General features: G+C 41.7%; 1 protein-coding gene across 2 annotated transcripts; it reads right to left on the bottom strand.

The window, feature by feature from the left end:
• Window positions 1-7,320: 7,320 nt before the first annotated feature.
• CGGBP1 (CGG triplet repeat binding protein 1) lies at window positions 7,321-19,661 on the bottom strand. 2 transcript variants are annotated; one of them, XM_066620444.1, is made up of 2 exons: window positions 19,529-19,661; window positions 7,321-11,798 (listed from the first exon to the last, which is right to left on the bottom strand). In XM_066620444.1, exon 2 carries the CDS (start codon window positions 11,780-11,782, stop codon window positions 11,285-11,287), a length of 498 nt encoding a protein of 165 aa, XP_066476541.1. In that variant the 5' UTR covers window positions 11,783-11,798; window positions 19,529-19,661; the 3' UTR covers window positions 7,321-11,284. The 2 variants fall into 2 exon arrangements, with proteins under 2 accessions (XP_066476541.1, XP_066476540.1); XM_066620443.1 differs by having other exon boundaries at window positions 7,321-11,802; window positions 19,529-19,610.
• Between the last annotated feature and the right edge of the window lie 249 nt (window positions 19,662-19,910).

Here is a 19,910-nt window from a genome sequence, read left to right on the forward strand (position 1 = left end):
CAAATGATAGGTTATATTCAGTTCATCATGAAGCCCCTGGCTTGAAAATAGAAGTGTGTATCTTTCTTCCTCACAAAAAGCAGCTCCATGGGGGGGGGGGGGAGACTGTAGCACAGGGGGAGGAAGTTAGCCTCGTGCTGCATTGTTGTAATGCTGAAAACCTGTTGCATATAGCTGCTTTGGGGAAGTGATTTTTAATGGGACAAAAGCCACTTCCTACATGCCATGGTCCTGATCTGCAGCTGCACCCCTCCTTCCATAGCTGTTTGTTACAGTAAAGAGAGAGAGAGAGAGAGAGAGAGAGAGAGAGAGAGAGAGAGAGATTTCAGTTTCTGATCCCATTTCTTAATGACCAGCTTAGCATTAACATGTACCAGCTTGGTTCCAATCCAGATAATGTACAGAGTATGATTGTTGTAATGGATACAGTGACCATACTGAATGATTCTACAGTGTGGTTACATGGTCAATATTTTATTTTTGTTAATGTCAACGTGTGCAAGAGACACACGTCGAAACACATGTACTTATTACTAGGGAAGTCTGCTTGGAGAGCAAAGATCCAGACCAAGTAATGCGGCAATTTTACAAGACTGATGGCAAGAGGCCACAGATTCAGAGGCCAGGTAGGCCACATTTTTCATTGAACCATGTATTCACACATCCCCTTCAATGCTTCATGGAGTTCAATGCCTTAAACCTGAATAGAGATCTGTTCATTCTTTGAATGTAAATGGAATTTTCACACTTCCAAAATGTAGACAAAGCTTTCCAGGTCCAGATCTTACTGGAAAGAGCATTCTTGGTGTTTTGTGACTACAGCCACATTCCTGGACCAGCGGCAGGCCTGAGGATCAAGGGGGCTAAAAGCCCTAGGTGCCATGCCTGTGGGCCTTGAGGGAGTGGCACTACTTTGCCCGCCATGCTGTCACCACCTCCGTCCGCCAAGCCACCTCCACCTGCCCTCCGGAGCCATCTGGGGGCAGGCAAAGTCCTGTGCAGTGTTTGGGACTGCTCCAGAAGTACTATTCAAGACCACATCAGAAGCCTCAGAAGACTTCCCAAGCAGTCTCAAATACTACACAAGGCTCAGTGCAGCTAGGTAAGTATTCTGGGGGAGGGAGGTGGCACTGAGAACTGGGGTACCACAACAGCCAACTCCATAACTGCCCTGGACTCCTGAGTTTGGAAAAACAGCCACAGACCCACCAAATCCCTGTTATCTTTCCCTGTTATCCCATGTCAAGCCAAATTGACTGCATGCTCAGTGATAATCTCTGCTTCTCCTTTCTGTTTCTTTTCTGCTTTTTCTGATTCTTATATATTTCCATTGGAGGCCTTCCTTCAGAGGCGTGGCACATCGGTCAAGAGCAGTGGTTCCCAAACTGTGGGTTAGGACCCACCGGTGGGTTGCAACCAGGATGACCAGATGTCATAACCGCAAAAGAGAACAAGGCACCCCAAAATGTAGGACATCCAAGAAAAATGTAGGACATGATAAAATAAAAGCTAAAAACATTCATATATTGATTTCATGTGGTTAATTTAAACACTAGATTACTTATTATTACATTTAAAACTATATTACATATAACTTGTTACATATAATTTATTAATTACAAGAAAACTAAGCACTGCCTGCATGGGTCTGCTCACAAGAAAAGAAGGACATTTAAGTTCTTTTGCAGGACACAAGGTTAAAAAAGAGGATATGTCCTGGAAAAAGAGGACATCTGATCACTCTGGTCACAACCCAATTTTTCATGGGTCACAAAACTGACAAGCTGATAGCTGACAAAGAAAATGTATTGAGCCCTTTGAGAACCAAAATGGAACAGCAAGCGTGTGTGTTTAGTCGTGAGTAGGCAAACATGCCTCAGTCCATTTCTAAGAGCAGGCTAAAAGGGGTGCAATGCCACCAGAATGGTTCTGATCCAATGAACAACAAATCCTCAAGAAGGAAGTTCCCTCCCCATCCAAGCTGACAAGGAAAATGTACAGAGCCCTATGGAAAGCAAAACTGAACTACATGTGCACATTTTCTTTTATGTTAACATGCCCCAGCTCTTACCAAAGGCCAGGAAAGGGACACACAAGGCCACCAGGATGGTCCCAATCTGAAGAATGTGGATCTCAACAAACACTCCAAAAGGCAGCTTCCCTCCCCCCAGCATAGTAAAAAGGGTAAAAACTGAGGCTTGAGCTGCTGGTAAAGTGAAACTTCAAAAAACAAAAACAAAAAAACCCTCAAAGCTAGGTGGGTCACTATAGAGTTTTTAAAAGTGGGTTCCGATGCTAAAAAGTTTGGGAACCACTGGTCAAGCGTGTTTATTTGGTGGACGAGACTAGCTCCCCCACCACAAGTGGGCAAAGTGTACTCACAGCCTAGCTCTAGGCTCAACCCTTGCCTTTGGTTTTTAGGATACAGAGAGCTACTCCCAGCTGTTGCTGTTTGCTGTGGCCTGAACCATCCAAACCTATGTTCCTTGTCTCCCACTAACTTCCTATATTTTCCTTCTCTCATCTTTCTTTGTGGCAGCCCAAATCTTCCCCTAGGTTCCTCTGGGCTAGGTTCCCTAGCCCACTAATGACCCTTCTTCCTGCACATTTCCCCCCTCTTCATTCTGCCCCCTTTCAGTTCATCTACTCTCCCTTCCTCTTCTCTGTCGTCCTTTTAATTGCTTTCCACAGGGCTCCATGTTGTTAGCTGTAGAATTTCCCCCATCAAGATTAAAGTGTGTGAATTAATTCAGCTAGACTCAATTTGACCCCTCCTCTTTTGGTTTTTGAGCACTTAAGTAAACCATTGTGCATGGATGGGTGGACTGGGTCCAGGAGGGAGGCGGAATTGGTAGTGCCAACACACACCGCATCCTAATCTCTTTCCCAGTCCTGATTCGCCTGTATGGACCAACTTTGACTTGCATGAGTGGCTGCTGGGGCTTGGGGCCAGGGGACAAAAATCTCCTTACCATGAGATCTCCAGCAGCCAAAAATCCTCAGCGAGATAGAGTGGTAGCCACGCTGGTGCCACTGCATTGCCATGCGGAGATTTAGTTAGGATTGGGCTGCAAGTCAGATACTGACCACATCCATCAGAAGATCCTCTGAGTATCAGGTAGTTGCCAAATGGACAATGGGGCAGGGCTTTGACCTAAGGTCCCTAGGAACTGGCACTGTTAACCATGATGAAAGCTAACTAGAAAGGCAAGCTTTTTCTCAACCAATGTGCCACTTAGCAACCCAGGTTAGGATTGGCTATGGTCAAGACTGGCATGGGTGTTATTCTTAACCTTGTATAAGGCAGTCCTGGGAAACACGGAAGAACTGGCATCCAAAAGAAAAAGGCTGGCAGAAAGAATGCATCTGTTTCACAATCCAGTTTTGATTTTTTAATCATGACTGGAGATCAGAATTATGTCTGCACTACATCAGGAGCAGCTTCTAATCAGGTTGGGAGATCTTTTCAGGTGCTTTTTTTTTTTTAAGCTTGTGGTTTCATTCTAACTTTTCAATGTGAATGAAATTAACATGGAACCAGGCAGCAAAAACACTTAAAAAAATCAAACAAATCAAAATCTACGTTTATGTCTCTGACTTGTTAACATGTGAAGCAAAGGGACAAGAGATGGCAGCTTGCCAGCCTCCTTGGTTACTTGCTCTCTAATACGTGTTGGCATTCAAGGTGGTTTACAATTTATATGAAGCAACAAACATTGCAAAACGTTATCTCAGACCAGTGCTTGTCTCTTGAGGAGCTGATGGCGTGAGCTCCCCTGGTCAAAGCACATTTCTTCTGTGTTTCTCAATTGGATCTTCAGGTAGCCCCTGGGAAAGTGCAGGAGGGGCTGCTCCAACACTTCTCTGAAGCCAGTGGAAATCAGCTGGTCTTTGCAGGAGCTGATGATGACAGCTTCCCTAGCCTAGGCACCTTTTCTCCTGTGTTTCCCTCAGGGAACTAAATAGGACCAGTTCTTTCCAATATAAGTTGCAATTCTGAAATATTTGGGATAACATGAAGCAAATTAAGAATAAAATCATACTACTATATTTGCCAACACACTGCAAGTACGTCTTTACTATTGGTGATGGAAGCAACATGGTCTTTCAGTGCTATTACTGGACATGAGAATACATTCAGACTGGAAGGAGGGACTTAAATACTTTGGGGACAAAATTTGAATGAAAAATTTTAAGTCTTATCTAAATTCTTTGGAGAAACACGTCAGAGACACAAGAATTTATAGCTCTCGGTACAAGATACTTGTTTAAAAGTGATTGCAATCACCAAAAAAATCTGTTGATCCCTTGATAAGTTCTACAATAATGAATTTTCATGGGCAGGCCAAATTTGGACCTGTTAGAATGCAAATTGAGAAGTTTCAAGGCTACATAAGAATAGCTATGAAGTGTAATGTTTGTATGAAAAAAACAAATGACCCAGATTTGAGCTAGCTACCTTACCATGTTCGATTGATCAAAGGCGAAACTGAGCTTCCTGTCTCATATAATTTGCCAGACAGCAGTCCTCTGTGATAAAGGGCTACTATGTTAATGAGAAAAGTGCAATACCAACATTCTGACAACAAAGAAAAAGAGTGGAGGTGAGCTATGTGGAGGTGACTTCATGTTCTGCTGGTGGACCTTGGTTGGATTGAGGTCTCCCAGCAGGCTTCTTATATCATGCAGAACTACTGCAAGTGTATTTGGCGAGCATATGGAACTAACATATTCAATTTAATGTTAAGATCTATTACGAATTAAGGAGGAACCACAACAAAAAGTTGCAGCATATCCCCAACTACAAGTTCTCCTGTTCAGGGCTATGTCCAGGCTGCAATGAGAGCTTTATAGGGGAAGCAGTAAAGGATGGGAGCATCTTTTTTTCTTTTCTTTCCTCCTGAAACCACCCCCTGCTGTGCTGTGGAGTGCTGCAGGGATCAGATTTGATCCTTCCAAGCCAACAGTCTAATGACATTACAACATTACAACAGTGTAATGTTTGTATGAAAAAAACAAATGACCCAGATTTGAGCTAGCTACCTTACCATGTTCGATTGATCAAAGGCGAAACTGAGCTTCCTGTCTCATATAATTTGCCAGACAGCAGTCCTCTGTGATAAAGGGCTACTATGTTAATGAGAAAAGTGCAATACCAACATTCTGACAACAAAGAAAAAGAGTGGAGGTGAGCTATGTGGAGGTGACTTCATGTTCTGCTGGTGGACCTTGGTTGGATTGAGGTCTCCCAGCAGGCTTCTTATATCATGCAGAACTACTGCAAGTGTATTTGGGGAGCATATGGAACTAACATATTCAATTTAATGTTAAGATCTATTACGAATTAAGGAGGAACCACAACAAAAAGTTGCAGCATATCCCCAACTACAAGTTCTCCTGTTCAGGGCTATGTCCAGGCTGCAATGAGAGCTTTATAGGGGAAGCAGTAAAGGATGGGGGCATCTTTTTTTCTTTTCTTTCCTCCTGAAACCACCCCCTGCTGTGCTGTGGAGTGCTGCAGGGATCAGATTTGATCCTTCCAAGCCAACAGTCTAATGATCCTAACCAGGTCTTGCACTGCAGAAACTTGCGCTCCGGCAGTGCAAGGCCCTCTGTGACAGTGTGAAAGCTGGGATGCTGACATGCTCTACCAGGTTGCTGTCGTATGCAGCTGGAGGTACGGTGCGCACACCAGCAGCTCCCGGAGGCTGTACTGGTATTGGTTAGTGGCAGGGGCACAGAGGAGGGAGGGCAGGGGGCAGCTGTAGAGGGATGAAATTGATCTGTTGGTACAGCTCCATACTATATAGTGTGGTGGGGGTAGGATTGGACTGTGCATTTATTATTGCTAAAAGGGCAGTGGTGTTTAAGTGGCTACCTCTTTTCCCTTCTCTTGAGATTGCAGAAGGGGATGTTTGGGGTATTTTTTTTTAAACAAATCAGTAATTGTTTAGGAGGCTTCTTATTATTTTTAATTTTTTTAACTTATGTTTAATTTACTTAAGTCGCAATCCTAACCCTTTATGTCAGTGCTTTCCAGCACTGGCATAGCGGTGCCAATGGTGCATGTGCTGCATCTGGCAGTTGGGTGTCATTCACTGAGGCCTCCTTAAAGTAAGGGAATGTTTGTTCCCTTACCTCAGAGCTGCATTGCCCTTACGACACTGCTGGAAAGCACTGACATAAGGGGTTAGGACTGCACCCTTACTTGATTTGATTTTGTCATATGAAGGGTATTAAAATGTTTCCTGACTGATGATGTCATTTCCAGCCATGACATCACTTCCAAGTTAATGACACCACTTCCAGTGAGTCCCAAAAGACTGTGATTCTAAAAAATGGGTCCCACTGCTAAAAGGTTTGAGACCCACTGTACTAAGCTATACATCATGAGGAACCAATTCCAAATTCTCTCCTCTTATTTCTTCAACCCTGTTATGGCTCAACAGCTATTAAGAGCCCATAGGTCTTGGAAACAAGCAGATCCTTGCTGGACTTCCTTTTGGAAAAGGGAAAAATCAGAATGTATACACTCCTACATATCTAGGAAAGGCTCCGATTGTGTAAAAACATTGACCTTATTTTTGAGTGGCCTCATTTTGCTTCTGAACTGATAGGCACAACTCAAGTTCAGCATTGGAGGAAATGATGATATTCTTGACTTGTATTGTCAGATTCACCTGGTTGCTTCAGAGATCAAAAACCAAGCATATGGCAACTCTCTTGCACACCCATCCCCTTGGAGATGGGTTTGCTTCTTGGAGCATGAATTGAAGCTACAACAGCAAGAAGTCCACGTACATCCCCTAGTTGGAAGCAAAGTCAAACTTAGGGAAGGGTATTTATTCTGCAGGAAAATCTGTTGTTGGTTAAATAAATCAGCATACATTTCTGCAAAGCCACTGATCTGCTTCAAGCCCCAATGAACTGCTTTAAGTCTGAACTCCGAGTACCATCTCTAGCTCATCTGCACAGGAGATGCAATTAACCATAAGATAACAGTTATAGTTAAAGCACAGTTAACCATAAGATAACAGTTAAAATACGTAGTTTATCTTTTTTTAGAATTTCAAAGTCGTGTACCAGACTTGGATTCAACAAATTCTGTAGCTCTGAATGTTTTCTCCTTGCAAAGTCTGACCAATAAATTAAACCCAATTATTTAACTAAAGAAATGCATTTGACATAACCTACACAAGAAGCAGGATTTTAGTTTATACAGTATAACCATTACATTGAAAATGGATGCAATACACCCTGGCACAACATTTTATTTCTGCACACAGTAGCAGGGGGGAAAAAAGAGACCGTAATCCTGGCTATCTTTCTACTTAGTAGATTTATATGTATTTTTCACAATAGATGGCATTTCACATCTTCTCATCCATTAGTCTGTTTTAAAACTTTTTTTATTTTGTAAAGTTAACACAGAACTTTAAAAACAGAAAAACAATGAATATTCAGCATGCATAAGTGAACAAAAAATCTCCTATCACCAAATTCAAAAATGGAACAGTAAAAAGGGATCAAAAGGTTATCCATACAATGTATATCAATAAATGATAATTAGCACGGTACAATTGTGTGCCTTATTTCATTTAAGAACAAGGTTATCATGGAGACTTAAAATCATCTAAAGTTCCTTCATTATCCATGTCTTTGCGTGGTTGCAAGAAACTAAATTTTAAACAAAGTCCTGTGGGGATCAGAACTTTGAGTAGCATAAGAATATTGACTAGTGGGCATAGCCCAATTTCTCCTTTTATTGTAAATGACAAGTATTCAGTTGGGTCAAAAGTCGTTTCACTCTATTATAATTACCAGGACAAAAGCCTGAAATTTAGCAACTTATTGTCATTGGGGGGGGGGGAGCGCATTTTTAAAGAGAACTAGGTAGGCCAAAATATGAAAAATAATAAAAAGCAGTATAAGTCATCTTTCCCCTTCAGTTCCCTAATGGTCAATAATTTGGATGGTTCAAATGGCATGTTTAACATTCAACATTTTGAATTATGCTGCAAAAAATGTATGCTCCAAATTCCTGACATGTTTTTCTCTTACACACATTTTTAGCTTTGAAACAATTTGGAAAGATTTCTGTCTTGCAAACAGAGAAATACTGTGCTCACTGAAGTCAAGAGAAAAAAACACACACATTAGTTTCTGGTTTCAGATTTTTGTCTGCTAACTGCATCTGTGCAACCCCATCCTAGGCATGTGTACCTAGAAGCATGTCCCATACTGCTAAGTATGGATGCACAGAACTGCAAACTGGCAATTGCTATGCATATTTTCTCAGGAGTAAGTCTCATTATAAACAGTGGGACTTATTCCCAGGTAAGTGCATATAGGACTGCAAAAGCCAAATAAACCTTTAGCAACTGCTCAGACCAATCTATAAAACATTAAATTACTCTACTTTGGTTAGATTACTACTACTTATTTATTCAGTACTAGCTTTACACACACAAATGACAAAAAAGCATGTTAATCTACCTGTTGCATGTTTATGTATGGCTTTAAACAACTATTTCATTTTGTAGTCTTATTGTCTTGTAGGCGGTAAATCAGTTAAAATGGTGACTTATCAATTATGTTCCACAAACATTATTTCCTTTCATGATTTCTTGGCCACAGAGATCAATGATATCACTTCGCAGTTCTCTTTCTACTAGAGTTTTTACAAATACACATGCTCTTGTCTTGCTTACAGTGTAACACATCAACTGGCAATTTATTGATCACCTCTGTGACAAGATGTACACATTTCAGAAACATGAAGAATTCATATGAACCATCAAATAGGATGAGCTGCAGGTGTGAAAAGAAAACATGCATTCACGCACATACCAACACTTTCCTGTTAGCATGAGAGACTACCCTAATAATGTGAACAGCAAAGCAATCACCCCATGAACTATGGTGCTTCCAGTTGCTTTACACGCAAAAGATGGCAATTGTTCCTTGGTACTAGAGAGTACAGTATGCACAACAACAAAGACTGAAAATACAGATGTACTGATGGCACAGCATTATGGTGTTCTATGTAAACTAACAGACTAGAGAAAGATAATAAAAAACATGAGATTTTGAAAGAATAAGCCACTTGATCTAACCATTCCTAACTTTTAACCAAGGCAAAAGTTGCTAGTTATGTTTCCTTTTAAAATAAGGTGTCCGTAAGAAAACCAGATCCTTTTTGGATAGGGTACCTGTGGGGCATTTCCAACACTGATTCCAACACTAGTTTGGCACAAGAGATGTAGTGGCACAAGGGAAAATGAAAACAGAGGCTCAGGTAATGCAGAGGACACAGACATTCCTCTGTGCCACTGGAAGTCTGGAATAGCTACTGCTACAAATTCACACAATTCTTATCAACTAGAGTCAAAAAGCATTGCAAAATGAATATTGTCATTTAAGGAAGACTCCATGTTCTGGGCTGCAATGTACCAGTGCCAAGCCCCTGCTAAATGTTATGGAACATTTGAATGTGAAACTGTGTGGAAGTTTAAAGTAAAGGCTTGATGAAATTGACTTGTGTTTTCTCTAAACTCATCAATTTTAGTTTAAAGAAAGAGGTAAAAATATAGGGAAAGGAATGAAGCCACAAACTTGTTCAGATCAGACTTTTACTATGTAGTTTCCCATTCTTCCGCCCTCCCCCCCGCCCTACTGAACGGGCTGTGAATTTTAGGGCCCAATTCTATCCAATTTTGCAGAGCCAATGCAGTCACAATGCAGCCTTGAGGTAAGGGAACAAGCATTCCCTTATCTTGAAGAGGCCTCTGTGACTGCATCGCCATTGCAGAGTGCAACTCACACGCTTTTTACATGGATGCATCAGTGCTGGAAGGTTTGATAGGATTGGGCCCTTAATCTTTTACAAAATCTCAAAACAGGAAGAAACAGGAAGATACTCAGGAAGATATAGTTGTTCTGTATTTCTGTTATCTATGCCAATAAAGGTCTTGTGTATGTATGTACTCAGTTTCTATGCAACTCCACTGAGAAAAAGTAAAATATTTATAAGATCCCACTAAAAGTTAAGCATTTACTATTATTTATAAGATGTATTGTCCTATGCAAAAATCAATGGGACCTAAAAGTGCTTAACTTTGGCTGAACTGCTGTTTAGCTAATATGCGAACGCTATTTTAATGAATTACAAACCTCCCAAGATCAGCAGCGAAACTGCTCTGCTCCTTAAAAAGAAAAGGGAACACACACTCACACCAGGAAATCATTCTATCGGCCCAAACTGTGCAAAGCTCAAGAAAAGTTAATTATTCATATGGTTTTAAAAAACCCAGCTATTAGAAGTTGACAACAAGAAGTAGTAGCCTAAAGACTAATATCTCCCTAGAATTACTTGTAAAAGAGTGCCATCTATGGGCAGCTAACTGCATCTCTCTGCTGTACTAGTACTGAAACTTTTTTCTTATCTTTATATGGATGTGCATGGAATTTATTCTCATGGATTCTTCTATTTTCCTACCTCATGATTCCAGATAGTCTTGCTTTTAGGAGCTATGGGTGCTGATCATTGCTTTCAACAAGATGCACCTTTGGAAGCATTCTGTCACTTGCTTTCTATGAGATGCACATTTCAACATGAACCTGCATTCTTGAACTCCCACTTACTGGTGCGAAAATCAGTGTGTCCAGCTGCTGTTAAAATTATCTCCCTCATCCCCCCAAACAAATCAGAAAGGAAATCAATTAAAGTGGATTTGGGGCAGCTGTCTGCACCAGTGGAATATAACAAGTAATCAAACCTATAGGGTTACCATGACATCCTGAAGTATACTTATACAAAAGATAAGTTTATTGGGCTAATAAATATAGCATATAGCATACCTGTTTACGATTAAAGTTTTGAAAAAATGGATTTCTGTATGTGACCATGCCCAATTTGTTCATCAGCAAGTATTATGTAACATGGGCCGAAAAGAGGAACAGAAGGAAGAAGTCGAAGTTAGCCACAATTCTGTTTTCTGTGTTATTCATTTAGCACAGGGCTGTACAAATGCAGCAGTCTGGCAAATTTCTGCCATTCCCCTACCTCCCCAAGGAGCTCCAACAAGATTTCAGGCTCAAAATCTTATAATACAAGAGTCACCAACTGTTTGTTGTACACCACTGCATTCTGCGATAGACTGTCATGTCTACAATTCAAAAACCATTACATAACATTGTATGTGCATGAATATAAAAATAAACCACATCACTGCTATGTAACTTGAATACTCCACGTTCACCATTGAAGAGACTCCCCCCATCCTCAGTGATCATCAGACTTGAGAAGCTGATTTGTGTACCCATCAGGCAAGTAGGTTTTCCGTAGTTGGTCTGACTTAGGTATTGAATTCCCATTCTTCACGTGACGAGAGAGGAAAGCACGCACAGCTGGATGATCAGCCTTCTCGAGAGGAATGCTAGCTTCCAGAAACATTTTTACAAAGTCCTGGATGACGCTGGGTTTCTCTGTCTGAGCTGTGCTGTTGCACTGCAGGGAGGCAGTCAGAGTTCGTGGCTTCTTCCGGACACTTTGCTCTTCAAACTCCCCCTTGCGTTTGGTGTGAGTTTTGGATTTGAGATGGTCGTTGATTGCAGACTTGCGGACATGATTCAGGATCACATTGCAGAAGGTGCAATACAGTTTTCCCCCATCTTCGTACAGTTCACTGCCAAACTCGGTTACACGATCCTGAGGAGTCACATACAAAGCAGTCTTAGAACGACTCCGGGAGGGAGGAGGCTTCACATCAAATCTTTCCATGGCTGTCTTTAGTAAACTGGCTTTAAAAAAATGTAAAAAGAGGTGTATTATATTTATGTTGACTCTGCGGTGTTTCAAATAAGGGTTCTATAATTTAGACAGGATTCAGTGCTGTGCTCCTTTGCAAGGTATATTTATTTTTATTTTATTTATTGTGTTTTTATCCCGCCTTTCTCCCACACTAAAGAGGACTCAATGCGGTTAACAGTAAAATCAATACATAAAAACAAAACAGTATTAAAACAATAGAAGTATATACTTTAAAACACAACTAAGGGCTCAATCCTAACCAACTTTCCAGCACTGAGATAAAGGTAATGCAGTTCCGAGGTAAGGGAACAAACATTCCCTTACTTTCATGACTGTCCCCCCCCCCACTCCAACTGCAGGATGCACCCCATGCTCCAATATCAGAGGTCAGAGCTGGAAAGTTGGTTAGGATTTGGGCCTAATACTGTGATCCTAATACTGTGAGCCACCAATTCCTGAACATTCCTCTACCAAAAGATACACAGTGCTGAATACACAAAATCCAGCAATATCCCTACTATGCATACAAAACTAAATATGGCAATACAGTACCAACTGTATAGATGTAACAACTGTATAAGCATAGATGTTGCAGAGTACCCATTCTGGGTTGGATCCTTATGCACAACTAGGAAAATTTACACCACAATCCTGTGCACATCTACTCATTGCAGATGTGCAGACACAGTTACTAAGGACAGTAACTCAATCAAATTTTAGAAGGGAGTTCTACTTTTCAGCTAGACCAAAATCCAGTCTCATAACAACATGAAGTAGGCACACAAACCCAATATTTAGAGTCTATTCTGCTGCCTGTTCATTTTGCAAACCAAATATCTGCTTTTAAACAGAAACACATTACTCCAGAATAAATTTTTACTACAAGATAATTGTAAGATGCCAGAGATGACTGATTACAAACGCAGTCCTAGATTTACAGCACAAACCAGCATGTCTACTTAGAAGTCTCACCTTGTCCAATGAAACTTACTCTCAGGTAAGCATGTATAAGATTGTATCCCTATTTGGCCACTTCAGGCAGTATAAACGTAAGTACATTTGATGACATGCCTTAAACATTTATTCAAAATGCTACTTTTGAGATGTGAAGAAAAAGAACCCTATCCCTCTTTGAATGGCAAGACTGACCCCTAATGGCCTGTTAAAGGAGACCAGTTGCAAGCCAGATTTAGCAGTTGCTCAAATTATGTACAGTACTTGCAAGTAGCAAATGGGTTTTGCTTTGATCATCATCAAATTCAACAGTAAAAGGAAGCTGGGTGCTAGCTGAAGGTGAATGCCTGCTCCCACCTCAGTTCTGTCAACAGCATTACTTCTTTTCAGAATGAGTTTGCTACCAGAACAACCACTTCCTAGGAAATGTGTCCAACCTACTCTACCAAGTGATAATAGGTACTTTTCTAGCTATTTATGCAAGTGTGCAGAGGAGATAAGGTTTCTATTTTTCTGCTTCACAGATCTGGGGAGTTTAATTTCTGTACACATGAGCAAAATAGACAGCAGAGAATTCACCAAATGAAGATGCAAGAGGTCATTCAGGAATCTACTCCAAACATGCTACTAACATTTTTGGACACCTGACTCCTCCCTCCAATTGTGTACTTCTCACTTCTTAAATATCGTTTATAGATCCATCTCTTACTCATCATTCCGCTGATGCATTACTTAGATCAGTGGTTCTCAAACTTTTAGCACCGGGATTCACTTTTTAGAATGAGAATCTGTCAGAACCCACTAGAAGTGATATCATGACCAGAAGTGACATCATCAGGAGCAAAATTTTTAACACTCCTATGCTGCAATCCTACCCACGCTTACTCTGGAGTAAATCTCATTTCCCATCATTAAAAGCATATACATAGTAGCCTGTTAAAAGCGTAGATGTGCCACATTTACTCAAATGCAGTCACATAACATAGTAGAATCAAGTCTAATATATTAAAAATAAAATATTGAAATGAATGGGGATCCACCTGCAATTGCCTTGTGACCCACAGTTTGAGACCTAGATAATACTGAGGATCAATCTCCTTATAAGCATGGCTACCTTGCCATATGTGCACATCACAAAATCATAATACCAGAATCTACCTGGATGGTGTCTAACCAAGTATGTGCATGAATAAGACATCCATCCCATAATTCTTGGCGTACGTGACACCCTGGAGGCTATTACTTCTCCTCACCATCTTCTACCTTTCCAGCTCATGCAAGAAAACTAGAAACAGAAGAGAAATATAGTCTGTTCACCACAACTGTTACTATATAAAGCTATGAGGGAAGTACTAGTTACATATATTCTCCAGGAAATCCCAAGATTTTGTTAGGAATTTACCTTGTCACTTCTACACTAACACATCCAGAGTGTGCTCAAATGCCCGACACATTGCCCCAAGTCTAAGTACTGCTTCAAGACTAAGCACCAGTTCACATATCACCAGTATATGCCTTTCTCTCCCTACCTATGATCATCTCATATATGGAATGTACCCTATACACCCTATTGCGCATATTTCAGTTCACATGATCTCTCAGGAGTCTTATGTATTGTGTAAGTACATGAACACACGTCAATGTACTACACTCACTTAATACATAAAGGCATTGGTATAGTATTATGAAACAGAGGTTGCAGGAGTGTTGATGAGGGCTGGCCAATTTGAGAACTGGCCAAGGTCCCACCACTGAATTCTTAGCACGGGTGGCAGTTGTGGCAACTATACATCAGGAAGGTACGAGTATGGACATGGGGATCCCATTGTAGAGCTTTGCCCTAGTGCTCCCAGTAACTTGATGCCAGCACTGGGAAGGTGTCTATATCTCCACCACATGAAAATGAGTGCTACTGCTGTTGATCTATGACTCTAAATCACACCAAGTGACAGTGTCCCTCTGAAACTGACACTGCATGCAGGTACACTTTTGAAAAGAAATTGAAACAAAGCAGTCAGCTGCAAGACAGATGCAACATTATAAACATGCAACTTCCATCTCCCTTTCACCTAGGGGAAGAAGGAACCCAGAAGCAGACCTCTTCCGTCATCAACTGCCTTTTGATGCAGTAACTTAAGATCACTTCAAAGCACTTAAACCATGCTTTCAAACTCAATCACACGGACCACAAGATAATCATCTCTTTCAATGTGTGCATGAAGTGGAAATCTGCTTCAGTAACTGTTAACACTGAATCAGTAAATTTGCTTCTGAATAATTCATCTAGAGCAGTGTTTTTCAAACTGTGGGTTGGGACCCACTAGGTGCATAGCGAGCCAATTTCAGGTTGGTCCCCATTTATTTCAAGATTTTATTTTGAATGTATTAGACTTGATGCCAACATTGTATGTGACTGCATTTGGGGAAATGTTACAGACCTGTACTTTTAACAAGCTACTCTGTATATTCTTTTAACAATAATAGTAAATGGGACTTACTCCTGGGTAAGTGTGGGTAGGACTGCAGTGTCGGATTGTTAAAAAAATTTCTCTTGATGATGTCACTTCCAGTCATGACATCACTTCTAGTGGGTTCTGACAGATTCTCATTCTAAAAGGTAGGTCCCTGTTCTAAAGATGTGAGAACCACTGCTCTAGAGTGAATGTGTATGCAGAGAACACACATTTCTAAAGTGACTGAAATAGGCAAAATGTGACAATGGTGGGCTAAAAAAGGCAGGAAATGGAAACATGAAGGAAAGTAATCTAGTCATCCTGACTGCCTAAGGCTGCAATTCTATGCACACCTACAGGTGTGCAAGTCCCAGTGAGCACAATGGGACTCACTCCTGAGTAACTATACGTACAATTGTGCTGTAAAACCAGTACTAAAGTCATAGAATGACCTTACTCTCCCTGCTTTTCCTGAATTAGAGGCAAGTGTCTCTTTTGTAGACCAGATACTCATGACTACCTGAAAATCATGCTTTCTTACTTGGAAGCCTCATCACAGCTCCCTGCAGGCAGGTTGTGGACCGCAATTACTCCACAGTGAGCACAGGCCACCCTGCATGTGAATCTGAACCCTATCCCTACATTATTACTCAAAATACTATGGGGCTCAACTCTATGCCTCGGATCAAGGTTTTTAGAACATGGCAGTATCATAAAGCCAAATCTAAAGTTCTGTTTCTTTTTAAAAAATTTTTTATTAATAGGTGCATTCCATGCAAAGCCATGACTGGGTGGTAGATTTAGGTGTCTACCTAAATTGTAAAGAATTGTAAAGACATGAGATGATCTGTGCCTTGGCTTTCTAAAAATTTCTTGACATTGAGAGCAGTTTGACAATGGAACCAATATCTGAGGGAAGTGGTGGGTTCTCCCTTGCCAGAGGTCTTCAAGCAGGAATCTACAACAGGAATCTTTTGGAGATGTTCTAGAAAATATTTTCTTGCTTCAAGCAGGGAATTCGACTAGATGGCATAGGTACCTTTCCAACAATATGACTTATGTATATCAAAGAATAGTGAATCTGTATTATTGCTTTTTGGTTGAACGTTGCAGTCTGTGGCACCAATATGAGCAGCAATGAGGCCAGGTACAAAAACTTCCTATAAAAATTGTCAGGGGAGGATAGCCCTTGCCTTCCCGATAGCAGAGTGGCATGAGAGTGCAGGGAGATAGCACAAGAAGCAGGTGATCCCAAACAGAGCCAAAGAAGCAGACACAGGCTTGTTTGTTGCAGAAGCATGTATTGGTAAAGGAGTAGGCAGAAGAGTAGTCAGTCAAACGGTCCAGAAGGCAGGGATACAGCAAGGCACAGTCACAATAAGCAGTCCAAGTCACAGAACAAACCAGCAGCACGACACGCAGAAACTCCACCACAACAACCCACATTTGGTGTCTGTTCTTGTCCCCATACATACCGGGGCCAGCCAATCAGAATGGGGCAACCTCATCATCACAAGACTGTCTTGTGACCCTTTCTGATTGGCTGTCCAGTGGTACATTGCACCACTCGACCACAGCCTAGGTGACTCTGCACACATCTCCCCAGGTCACATGGTTCCCATCTAACACAGGTGCATCTGATTGCTAATCACATACATGTACAGTGCTGTTGTTCCTTTGTTTACATTTCATACCAGGCCTGGACATCAAGGCCCCTCCTGCCACATCCTTGCTTACAACAATTCAGGGCCTGGGATGCCAAAGGCTGACAAAAATTGTGATGCTGTAAGTCTCATAATGAGACATATGATAATGACGCAAGATGATTGCAGTATGAAGGGAAACATCCAGAGAAATGGAGGTTTAATGAGATTGTCAAAATTTCATTGAAAAGCGGATTTATGTTCAGTCTGCCTATGTAGACTGCCGTGAGTCTACTGAAAAGTCAATACATAAATGTCATAATAAATAAATACAGGCCGTGCCTCATTATCCACTGGAGCTCCATTCCAGAACCCCCAGTGGATTTAAAAAAATATCTTTAAAGACCCACTTCCAGGTTTCCAGCACTTCCATTGTCATCCAGTATTGATGCTATACCTCAGTCAGTCACTAGATGGGTTTAATAACGGAATCTATTAGAATGAAATTATTCCATTAGATTCTGTTATTCACTCCATGGTGAATATGAATATGGTATGGATATGGTACAGTGTCTATACTAATGCATTCTGGGGTGACAATAGAGGAGTAAGAAGCCCGGAAGAGAGTCTTCAAAGCGATCTTTAACTCAGAGAAGTTTGCAACCAGTGCAATTTAACAGTGAAAAGGTAGAAAATTGGATTTTGGTGCTTTTTTTCTTGTTTCAAGGCACTTAAAGGTGGATCAGTGGTGAGTTAAATCAGTGGATGCCAAATCAGTAGATGCTGAGATCCACATGTAATACATTTTTTTCCAGCACAATGGTGCTAATGGATGTGCATGGTATTTATGATGCACAAAGTTGTCAGCAGTGACTGGATAATGAATGAATGTGTTGGGACGTCTACCTATAAACATATGTGTATTCATGGCTCAGATCTATTTTTGTTCCACAACATACTATAACAGATTTTTCTTTTAATAGTGCAATCTGTGGATAAACTAGCAGCCATGATAAGTGGGGGGGGGGGGGAAGGAGATGGGGTCTGCCTGTAAAATTCATGGGAGTTCACAGATGTTTTTGGTCTGTGCAATCCTAGGCATGTGTACTGAGAAGTAAGTCTCATTGTGTTCAATGAGGTTTACTCCCAGGAAAGTGTGCACAAAATTGCAGGCTCAGATCTCCACTTTTTCTCCTAAGGGCAGGAAGCATAATTTTCATGGCACAATCCAGTGCCAGAGTGCACACAGGATGAAAAAATACACTTGCCATGTTCAGCTGTAGAAATCATGAGGACCCTTGTAGTTTCTCCCCAACACCAGCTTTGCTGTCATTGACTGAAGCAGCAAAAGAATGAAAATAAGTACCAGTAATTCATGCAATTTCCTATTTTTCACAATTATGAAAACTTGGACCAGATGATGCATTACTCATGTACACATATAAAGCTTGGAATCACAGTACTAAGCAGGTAGGAATTAATGAAAGGTGGCCTTGGGTAGTCACTATATCCTAAACTAACCTACCTTGCAGGGATGCTGTGAAAACAAAATGCTGTGAAAACAGTATCCCTGACTTTTGGGATAAAGGGTGCGATCTCCTCAGCATAACCTTAAACAGGTTCACTTGGAAGTAAATCCCAAATTCAAAGGACTTTATTTTCAGATAACTGCATTGGAGTGCAACCTCTACCAGTCAATACAACAGCAAAAAATGAAGCCAGTTTTCTTGTAATTTCCATAGGATGTGAGGTTGGTATAACTGAATAATGATGCTGAGAGTTAGACATACTTCACATCACAGGTGCAACATTTCAAGAAAACTGACCTCTTTTTGTTTTCAATGAAACTCAGTAAGCAAATGTTATTTTGCTTGGCAAAAGTCAACCACCTTCTCCTCCTACCACTCCAGAGTAAACCCTGAGGGATTTCCATCACTCTAGCTGGGAAATCTCATGTGCAGTATAGCCTCCCCTTACAATAAGGAGCCCCAGTATCTATGCATCTCCCACACACACCTCCCTCCTCCCTGCCCAAACAGGCACTCTTTCTCCAACCCCAGAATTTTCTGTGAGTGCCTTCCAGTCCCACAATTTACAGCCCAAGCCTATGCATAATAACTCAGAAGTAAGTCCCATTAAAGTCAATAGGGCTTACTCCCAGGAAAGTGCAGATAGCATTGTAGCATGGGAGACCAATCCTATGCGTGTCTACTCAGAAGCAAGTCTCATTATAGTCAATGCCCCATTTACTCCCAAGAAAGTGCAGACAGGATTGCAGCATGACAGCCCAATCCTGCATGTTTACTCAGAAGCAAATCCCATTATAGTCAATGGGACTTAATCCCAGGAATGTGTGGATAGGATTGTAGCATGTGAGACCAATACTATGCATGTCTACTCAGAAGTAAGTTGCATTCTGGTCAATGGGCTTACTCCCAGGAAAGCCTAGACAGAACTGCAGCGTGAGAGCCAAATCCTATGCATGTCTACTCAGAAGTAAGTCCCGTTATAGTCAATGGGGCTTACTCCCAGCTAAGTGTGAAAGGACTGCAGCCTTACTCTCCTGTCTCAGCTTCCCTGCCTCCCGCCTGCCCCCTTCCAGACAGCCGAACCTCCTCCCCCCTACCCCAAGGGGTTGCTGCCCCCTCCCCCAGCCCCGTCCTTACAGCGCTCGGCCCTCACGACGGCGCCCCGCAGATCCCCTCCAGCCCCCACGACGGCGCGGAGCAGACTCTGCGGAGCCGCCCGCCAGACAGGTAGACCAGACGGGCGGGTGGACGGACTTGTTCCCCCCTTCTGCTGTGAGGCGAGGGAGGCGGGACTTCTCCCCTAGCAACACACCGACCAATCACGACATCGATAAGACCCAGACAGCCCGTGAGAGACAGAAGATGAACGAGTGGCACTCTCTATGGCTCAACCGCGTCCAGATTGACACAGCCTTCCGCCAATCGCGGACAAGAAGGGGCGGAAGTCGCCTGGGTGTTACAGCTCCTCGCCCGAAGGAGGCGGAGATGTTTATTTTGAGGGATGAAATGTGCATCCAAT

Source organism: Tiliqua scincoides, chromosome 3, assembly GCF_035046505.1.
Source record: "Tiliqua scincoides isolate rTilSci1 chromosome 3, rTilSci1.hap2, whole genome shotgun sequence".
Classification (NCBI taxonomy): domain Eukaryota; kingdom Metazoa; phylum Chordata; class Lepidosauria; order Squamata; family Scincidae; genus Tiliqua; species Tiliqua scincoides.